This window comes from Macrotis lagotis, chromosome X (genome assembly GCF_037893015.1).
Source record: "Macrotis lagotis isolate mMagLag1 chromosome X, bilby.v1.9.chrom.fasta, whole genome shotgun sequence".
NCBI classification, from domain to species: domain Eukaryota; kingdom Metazoa; phylum Chordata; class Mammalia; order Peramelemorphia; family Peramelidae; genus Macrotis; species Macrotis lagotis.
Window position 1 is genome coordinate 543,714,760 of NC_133666.1, and position 10,384 is coordinate 543,725,143.

The 10,384-nt window shown below is 34.3% G+C and overlaps 1 protein-coding gene across 4 annotated transcripts in view; it reads left to right on the forward strand.

Annotated features, from left to right (window-relative positions):
* SLC26A7 (solute carrier family 26 member 7) overlaps positions 1-9,755 on the forward strand; it is a 175,930-nt gene extending 166,175 nt beyond the window's left edge. For all 4 annotated transcript variants that reach the window (XM_074200057.1, XM_074200058.1, XM_074200059.1 and 1 more), the window contains 4 exons: positions 808-899; positions 4,413-4,467; positions 4,555-4,658; positions 5,755-9,755. In XM_074200057.1, the coding sequence (XP_074056158.1) occupies positions 808-899; positions 4,413-4,467; positions 4,555-4,658; positions 5,755-5,790 (287 nt within the window). In that variant the 3' untranslated portion in view covers positions 5,791-9,755. The remainder of the gene's footprint in view (positions 1-807; positions 900-4,412; positions 4,468-4,554; positions 4,659-5,754) is intronic.
* The last annotated feature ends 629 nt before the right edge of the window (positions 9,756-10,384 follow it).

Consider the following 10,384-nt stretch of genomic DNA (forward strand, 5'->3'; position numbering starts at 1 on the left):
TATTTGTTGGACCTGGGCAGGGTTTCTCTCTCTCAGTTTCTTCATCTTTAAAATGGAGATAATGATAATATGCAGCTCCCATGGCTATTATAAGGATGAAATTAGATAATGTTTATAAGAGAAGTTAGTACAGTACCTAGTACATAGTAGATGTTATATGAATGGTTGCTAGTAATATTATTACATGAGTTGGTACCAAAAATGTTAGTCACTGGAGGAGGTTTTTCTTGTTGAATTAGTAAGATCTTGCATTACTTTGCTTTAAAACCTAGGTTCTTTATCCACCATAATGAGGCATCAGAAAAAGACTTAAGGAGATATTTCTAATTATTAAATAATTAGTACCCAATGATCCTTGTTTTAAAGATGAGAAAATTGAAACAAGAAGAAGCTTAAGTGACTTGCCCAGGGTTATACAACTACTAAGTAACTGAGGTCTCCCTGACTCCAGTGCTGTGTCCTCTAGATCAAGTAGATGCCTCCATCTTAACAAATCCAACAAATACCAACTAAATTATCATAAAGATATAAATGTATATATATATATATATACACTATATATATTTATACACTCATATATATAAAATATATCTGCATATATATATATAGATATATAAAATAAAAGAGAAAAAAGATTATGTTTGAAACTGTGAACCTCTTTGTTTTTCAAAAAGCTTGTTAAAGAAGCACCCTGGAAATTTAATAGCCCAAATTGGTATATTTTAGGTTATAATCATTTCCTATGTTTCTAGAAAGTCAGAACTCTTTGAAAATTCTCATCAAATTGTATTTCTCTTCTTTCTTCAGGAGAAACATATCCTAATGAAAAATTTTCTGTTCTACTGGACTGCACTGGATTGTCATTTTTTGACTATACTGGAGTATCTACACTTGTTCAGGTATTTAAATAATTTATTTTAAATTGGAGTGTTCACCCAGGCATCCTTCTCATTTTCCTAAACCAAGGGGAAATTGTCGTCAATAATGAAAGTGGGTTTGTACCTCTGACTTTTTGTTTCAAGGGAAGAAGAATGGTAGGTTGGATTGGTTGTTTCCTCTCCTATGTGCTCAAGGAACATACTCTTCCCTTCAAAAGACAAGTAGTTAGAGATCACTGTAATATATGTTGAAAAGTAATAGGGAAGTACTAAAGGATGCATTCAAAGCTGGAATCAGTCACTTAGTAGCTGTGTGACCCTGAAGTCACTTAACCCTGTTTGCCTCAGTTTCCACACCTGGAAAATGAACTGGCAAATCACTCCAACGTTTTTGCCAAGGAAACCCCAAGTGGGGGTTATGAAAACTTGGAAATAACTGAAACATTTCAACAGCTACAAGTCTTTCATTGTAATAGGGGATTCTTGGTAAGGAAGCTCCCTATACTAATACAAAGTAATAATTATTCTACATCTTGTGGCCCAAGAGAATTGTTTGAAGAATTGAGAAGTTAAGTCACTTCTCTGGGGTCACAGTCTAGGTATCCAGGGGAACATTTGAAATGAGGTATTCCTGGCTTCCAGACCTAATATCTATCTTTAATAACTGAGAAACTAAGGATATTTCACAGACCAAGAGATTTAAAGAGAACATGATAACTGTTTGAAGGCCTTTCATGTAATTGTTGTCTATTGAGGATCAGTGGGTATAAGCTACAGAAAGGTAATTTTTAACTCAATGTCAGAAAAAGGAATTTCCCAGCCTTTGAACTATATAAAATTTTAGTAATCTTTCTTCTGAAGCAGCCCTCAAAGAAAGTCATTAAGTAGAAGCTGGATTATAGTTGGCCAGGTTTACCAAAGAGATAATTCTTGGTCATGAAATAATTAGATGGGCTTTTAGGTCCCTTTTCTTTTTTTAGGTTTTTTCAAGGCAAATGGGGTTGAGTGGCTTGCCCAAGGCCACACAGCTAGGTAATTTTTAAGTGTCTGAGACCAGATTTGAACCCAGGTACTCCTGACTCCAGGGCCGGTGCTTTATCCACTATGCCACCTAGCCGCCCCTAAGTCCCTTTTGTCTTCAGTATTATGGGAAATTAGAAAACTGCTTCCTAATACAACCTATACTACCATAGAAAGAATTGTAAAGAAGCTATTGGAATTGTCGAGAAGCAAGAATGTTCCCTTACTCTCACAAAACATAGAGTAATTTAAAAAAATTAATTAAAAAAAAGGAATTCCACAATTTTGAGTAATGAACAATTTTCAAAATGAAATGTCTGTTTTCTAGAATGTAAACTTCATAAAAGAAGGAACTATTGTCTCTTCTGTATCTCCCAAAGCACCTAGGAATTGTGGAATAAATATTTAATGATACGTATGATTATATTTAGATATTTAAATATTATTTATAAAAATATATATCCCAAATATAACTATTATGCTTCTATGTGTGCTTATTGCTTCAGTGATTTTCAGTGAAATCTTAAAAACAAACCAACTGTCTGTCTTAATGGAGAGCCTCTGTACAGTTGATGGAGTCAGCCATTCTCATGATCAAATTCATTTGTCAAGAGGGCAGAAACCACTTCAGTAAAGTGTGGTTTGAGCTATTTTCTTCTTTTCTACTCTTAGTCCAAAATAAAGAAAAGGTAGTGACTGCACATTAATGTGAACATGGATTTGTTTCTATGGTGTTACAAGCATAATGATTTATCAGCTTGTTTCCTTTATGAGCAGGAGATAATATAATCCTAAGAATGGAAGGTACTGAGTAATGACTTATAAAGAAAATACAGTCCTTATGTCCTGTGTCCTGTAACCCCAAGATCTATCAAATAGGGTGACCAGAATGAAAGGAGAAAATTTCTCTTCAGCCACAGTGGTCTCCACCTTTTTGTTCCACTCACCTGTTTCCTAAGTAGTTTACAGGTTCAGGAACATTAAGTCTGAGAGTTGTTGTCTGGGAAAAGTGAGGTGACCTTTACTTTGTCATTTATGTGGGGCATCAGGGAGGTCATTGAGGTAGAGATTATGTTTATCAACACCAATAAACCAGCTGTGATTCTGCTGTCATGCTTCATTGGACTTTATGAAAAAACCAAACATTCATTCATCACCTTTAATTCATCCTTGTCACCTTACAAATCCAGTAGGCATATTTGCTCCCAGGTCTCAAAACTAAGCTTAATTTATTCCTTTCTAATCAGTTCTTTATCCACATTAATAATTTGATTTTTAAACATTTATCTTCAAAATAAAATTTATTCAAAATTAAATTACATTTTAAAAAATTAAATAAAATGTAAATATCTTTTTTGTTTCAATGATCATCTTAGCTAAACATTTTATCCTCTTTAGCTACATGTTAGGTATCTGTTAGGTATATGAGAAAGAAGAAGAGAATGATGAAAGGGAGGAAAGAGAAAGTCAGGATCCAAATTTAGTTTCAATACCATTTTCATTATATTAGATTGTATCCTATATAGTTATTTAAGATAACTGATATGTTTATTTTACAGAGAAACTAAGTAATCAGAGACTTGCCAATAGGGTCTGAAGGAGAATTAAAACCCAAGCTTCTCCCACTTCAGGTTTAGAGTTCCCTCAACCATATCCAACTTTTGAGTTGTATGGGAATCTATTAATCAACAAGCATTGATTAAATGTCTTAAATATGCTAAGTCAGGAAGTAAAAAATACAAATATATCCTTGCACTAGTTGTGAAAGTGACTCAGTCTCTTCCTTCAAGGAATTTTACATTTTCAAATCCAATGGGAATTTGAGCACTATTTTTAACATGCTTAGAGTTTTCCTTTTACCATTTACTTTCCTGGGACCATATGTCCTGAAACTTGGAAATAGAAATGAGAATTTCCTACTGAGTACAAATGTGTGAAGGAGTTGTAAAGGACCAAATCTCTACCATTAAAAGAGTTACACATAACAAATCGGTGGTCATCTAGGTTTTTCTTGAAAGCCTCAGGTGGTCAAAGAAATCAGTCAGGATTGGTAAAATTTTAAATCTCTGCAATTTATATTATTTAGTTTTCTTTGTCCTCGGGGCTTCCAGAGGACATAATAGGACAGAGATATTTAACTTGGTTTGCGGAAATGGGCAATCTTTTCATTTTGTTAACACTAAACCAAGGGAAATATATAAGAAAGAAAAATACAATGATAGTAATGATAAATGTCTTGTTTGATTAAAGCTAGTCCTTTTAGCATTCTTCAGTGAAATGAATGTGTGTAGGAATGGGGTATACAATGGCTCCCTCTGGTGATATGATTTCATCACTACATGTGGGAGCTTAGAGCATCTCTAGTCCAACTCTCTCATTCACCCACCTTTTACAAATGAGGAGACCCAGACACTGAGAAGTTAGGCAACTTTCCCTTAGTCACACTGATGGTAGCTTCCAAACTCTCATCCTCCTGACTGAGTTGACTGACATATCTTACTTTAATCCATCTAGGTTTACACGGATTGCAAAAACCAAAATATTGACTTCTTATTAGCAAATTGCACGGGTAAGTAAGTAATACCTGGTAAATACATTTGCTGTGATACTTAGAGGCATTCATCACATGACATTTAATATTCATCCTCTGTTTCAGCTTCCTTGAAAAAAGCAGTGCAATATTGTGGACAGCTAGAGTCAGAGAAACACATTTTCTTTGAATCAGTGTCTGCTGCAATTGGTGCCATCCATTTAAATAAGGTGAGTTTCTAAAGGGGAGGATAGCTTTAAAATATGCTAAATAGCTACATATTGGGGATTTGCCCACAAGTATTATTTGGATACTAAAACTATATTGAAGATTTATGCTTCAGATACCCTTTTTCTAAAACCCATAACTCTTTTTTTGACTGTTTAGAATCTGTTGTTTAATAATAGCTCCCCTAATCCATAAGACATAAGCATAATATTTATTATGTATTTATAAGATGCAAGGTTCAATCAAATAACTCTTCCTGTGTTGCTCAAGGTATGAATGCCTAACTTTAAATATGCTCCTACTGTTATGCTTCTGCCTTCAAACTCATACAATGTATTTGTCCTTCATTCTCGAAGTAGACCATGACATCAGGGAGGTGATGCTCATGAATTGGATTTGAGTGAGGAGGACTGTGCTAAGCCACCAGCTTTACTTTCTCCTCTGGAGTCATCTGGGTCCAGTGGCCAGATATGAATCAAGATGACTGGAGAGGGCCTGGATGTGAGGCAATCAGGTTAAGTGACTAGCCCAAGGTCATACAGTTAGTAAGAGTCAGAGGCTGGATTCCAACTCCCATCTATCCTCCTGTTTATAAGGCCAGTGTCCTATCCACTGCACCACCTAGCTGCCTGTCCAAACTCATACAACTGTCTTTGGCAACTGGTATGTACTGAACATCACTTCCTCTTGGGAACGTACCTTTAAATCTTCTAGATGTGCCAAATTCTCTCCACCCTGACTTGAGGAACAGTTGAGGCCCAGGTAACTCATTACTTTGTGATTTCATCTGAAAGAATCCTGAAGTGGAATCTCAGTTTGAATTCCCACCCTGTCATGATACTTGTATAATCTTGGGCATCCTGTTGAATTAATCTGGTTCTCTACTTTCTCTTCTAAAAAATGAAGGATTTGGATGATATGGCCTCTAAAGCTCCCTTTCCCTATCCCTGAAATATGGTCTACAAAAGGAACAGGAGTGTGAACCTCTTGAGAGGAAAAATAATTTCTCATTTTGTTTTCCTGGCAGGACTTCTGTTTGGGTCCTGTTTCCCTTGTGATACTGCCTGTAATTGTTCATTGATATTTCTTTTGTTTCAGAATTTGAGCAAATTCAGTGACCACAGTGAAGTCTGAGCCTAATGGGTCCCAGCTCATCTCTTCTCTCAAGTAGCTCCCCAGGATCAACCAAGTCAGGAAATTTTTAATATGATCTTTTGTTATTGAACTCCTGCAGGCAACACATTTTATATTAAATGTAATAAATAGAACCAGTAACTGAGTGGCTACTGGTCTATATTTACTAAAACATTGGTTTTTTTTTTAATCTGTTTTCCTACTGTTGAGCAGTCCAATAGGGTTGGTTTGCCTATAACAATATTTTCAAAGAGAATTTATATGTGTTTAAGTACAGCATTTTGAAAGATTAACCTGAATTCTTGGACTGCCACTATCATTTTATATATTTTTAATGGTTTTATTAAAAGTTAATTTTCCAAGTACAGGTATATGTTTGTCTTGGAATAACACATTAGCATTCCTTGTCTTAGCATTTCCTAGCCCTCTCTATAGGCCATATGTAACAGTTTCAGATAAGTGCCTTCTCCTCACTCCTACCCCTCTTAAAAAAAAGAACAAAACCAATTGACAGCAGCAAATATGTAAAATCAACTTTTGTTATCTGTATAGTTACTTGAATGAATACCCAGGTGGTGAAGTAGAAACTGGACTTGAAATCAGGAAGACTCATTTTCATGAGTTCAAATACAGTGGCTATGTGACCTGAAGCAAATTATTTAACCCTATTTGCCTTGGTTTCCTCATCTGGAAAATGAGCTAGAGAAATAAATGACGAACCATTCCAGTATCTCTGCCAAGAAAACCCCAAATGGGGTTACAAAGAGTCAGACATGAAATGACTCAACTTGTATTTATTGATATTTAGTGTTGGAAGGGACCAAAGGACCTAAGGTCAATTTTCACTTCTGCTGCTTACTAAACCTGCATAACCTTGGACAACTCAACATGAACAGATATAGATGCTCCATATGTAAAATTGGCATATATAGTCTTTAAGGTTCCTTCTAGCTCTGTATCTATGAGCCTATGATCATATGAAGCATGAATATTTCCTCCAACTGTAAAAGCCACTGAAAGTTAATGAGAGCAAAGAATGAATACCCAATCAAGGAAAAGCCCCATCAGCAACAATCCCCACCTACCCTCACCCCATGTTTAGTACAGTCTGGATTTTTTGAGCTCTTGAGAAACTTATGTGGCCATATAAAGACATATAAAGTTATGGGATCACCTACAGCCTATGTGACTTCATTTATATTGTGGGCATTAAAGAGATACCTAGGATCTTTAGTCTTGGAAGTTATGGTTGTATAATGTAATAATTTCTGACTTTATATATAATACTTTCAAGTTTGCAAAGTGTTGTGTATACATGAAATCGTTTGAACCTCACAGAAGTATTATTAGCTCCATTTTACAGATGAGGAAACTGAGGCCTCAGAAGAAGAAAGTACCTTGACCATGTAACTAAATATGTGTCAGAAATATAATTCAAACCTAGGTCTTCCTGATTCAAAATCCAGACTGTGCCATGTTGTCTAGATTTAACTTGGTCAGTACCAAAGAATGTGGATATTCCATACCTAATCTTTTAGCACTAAGAAGGCCTCTGGAAGCAAGAATATCACTTTCAGATTATATTTTGTGCATTGGAGAGACCTTAAACATCATCTATGTGGAGTTTGATAGATAAAGAAATAGAAACTCAGAGCTGGTATGACTTCTCAGAGATTATATATCTGTTTAGTAGTTTATTAGTTATTTCTTCTTTCATTTCAAGGATATCTGTATGTCCTACAAATATGAGAATCTGTGACAAATGACCCTTTAGGGAACTTTTCTATTTCCCAAGGTCAGTCAATACCACAGTTTTATTTCCTTTTGTTCAAGAATCACTTGGTGTTATGATGCCTTGCAAATCCATGGACCTAAAAGGATAATGGGCAAGTAGCTAAACTAAGCTAAAGTGAGCTACATAAATTATTCATATTTTAGATATATATTCACACATATGTATGTATATAGAGCCTCACATTTCTATCTAGCATATTGATTTATGTAAGAAGCATATTCATTTAGAAAAGTAGCAGGTGTAGAAACAGTCAAAATTGAAAGCTTTTGAAACAACCTTTTTAGAAGGAATTTAGTGGCTTAGCATATTTTCAATAATTTTAAATAAGATAATTAAAGAGCAGCAGCTTGCAGATAAGAGTGAAAGAGCACATGTTTAGACAAGAGCATCAAAAATAAGCTTTGTGAATGTCTCCAAAACTAAATTCAAGCTCCTATCATCCGATTTATCAGAATTTATCTGCAAAAAAAAGAGGTAATGTCCATTCAACTGCACTGTATTTTAGTCTTACCTAACTATGTATTCTAGGGGAAGAGAAAAATAGATGTGAACTTTTCACTATATTATCTTGGAAATAGTCTTGTGAAGAATGTAAGGATGAGATAGAACCATAGATTTATACACATTTCCAGAAATGAAAAATTACTTTGTCTCCAATGACCCAAACCCTTGAATCTTTACTTTGGGATGAAAAAGGATCAAGCCAACCAATATCCTCCATCCTATAAAGCTACATTGAAAGCTGAAGTCTTTGGAAATACAATTTGTTGTTGTAAAAGAAAAATAAAACTTATCCACTTTTCCTGTTGAATTATTCAATATATGTTTATTGATTAATTGATTGTTCCAATTGAGGGAATGTGATAGAAATAAAGGATAAGGGCATGTGCTAGAATTCAGAGAGGTCACTGGAGAGTCTCTTTAACTTGAAAACTAATGTTTTCCACCTTATGTGGCTATATCCTCTAATGAATATAATAATTTGGAAAGTACTATCTTGTTGAATAGTGATTATACATTATGGAGTTAGGTCCTATGTTGGTTTGTTCTGTTTTGCTTATTAAACATGATATTGCCAGAGCAATTGTATATTTGAGTGTCTTTCAACTTTATGGAAGAAATTAAAAAGTATTAAAGAATAAATTAAGCAATGCCCTAGATCCTGTATTAATTGTGTTTGATATAAAAACAGACAAAACCATTGAGCTCTTTTAGCAAGCTTTAGGAATAGAGAAGCAAATCTTTCTCCCAGTGCCATGCCATTGAGTCTCTATGAAGTGAATGAGACCTTGACTTATTGAAGGGGAAATGAATCCTGAGAAAATGACATCTCTATTTTCATTTTAGGCAGAGATCTGATCCGTTAAATATTGACCATACATTGAACATCTACATCATTTCAACTATAATTTTATCCTAATTCTATAATGGGTACATAGAGAATTTTTTTCTTTTGAGATGATCTTACTTCTTTCCCTTCTTCCTTTCCCCAGTGATAAAGTCTTTTCCTATCAAACATTACAGGGAAGAAAAAATCAGAAGAAAAAATTAAAACTGACCTAAAAGAGTATTAAGGACCTAATATGATGACACTTACAAATTAAGCATAAAATATGTAATAAGGGGAAGACTGTTAACATTACACTTATGCAAATTAAATGTCTAATTTTCAACATTTATCTTCTGTTTTAAAGGTTATTTGCCCCTTGATTATATGGTACAAGTATAGCAAGGTCTGGTTTGAGCTATTTTGAAGTAATTTATTTGACAAGTTTCCTATCTAAAAATATGTAATGTAATGAAGAAAGGAATCTGTCTTGTTTAATGAAAAATTAATGTGTCAATAGCTTATATGGATAATGTTTGACATTTAGTGGTTACTAAAATAAATTAACAAGTTGGTGAACATACATATGCTTGGGTAATGTGTATTCTATGTTCAGGTGGAATGATGATCTCATTCTGTACAGAATAGGCAGTGATTGTGGTGCCAAATTTCAAATATGGAGTTAAGGGGTACTTTTGAGATCCAAAGAATCCTTAATTAAAATCATATAATCTAATATTCTGCACTTTTTTGAGATGTTTTAACATGCATTTAATTTTTGTGTAATTCTTTGTACTAATGCAATGTGTAACAACCAGTTTACTTGGAAATAAATTGAAATATGATAACCATCATGGCTAAAAGAAAGTATCCATTATTTCTAAAAGTATTTTTTTCCTCTTTCAAAATGGTTCACTGATATTGTTTTCTCAGGCTGACCACAGAGCATTCTAAGCTTTAAAATTCCTGGAAGCATCCATTATTCATGAGATTTTGTCCTTAAAGAATTTCATCTCAGAACCATGAATTCCAATTCCTGAATCTATAAGTTGGTCAGCACATTTTCTACTTAACAAATATTATTTTTCTCCTTTCTTTTTCTAAAAGTTTAATTTTAAATTACTTTTCTTGGGGGAGGCAGGAAGAGTGCTTGCCCTTGTGAACATGTGATTTCATCAATGTATGGAATGCAAAATGTAAAAATGTAGCATTCAGTCTTAGAGAGGTGCTCGCCTAAAGAGCTCAGTTGTTAAATGACTTTACCCTTGGTGGATTCATATTAGGGATTTGAACCAAGTTTTTTCCTGAGGCCTCCTCTTTATCTATTCTGCCACCCTTTGATCATGCAGATTATCAGCTGAATTGGATTTTGGAAGTTACTGAGTCAATCTCTCATTTATTCATTCCGTCCTCACTTTATAGTAGAGGAAAGCTAGACTCAGAGAAAATAAGGGCATCACCCAAGGTTCCAC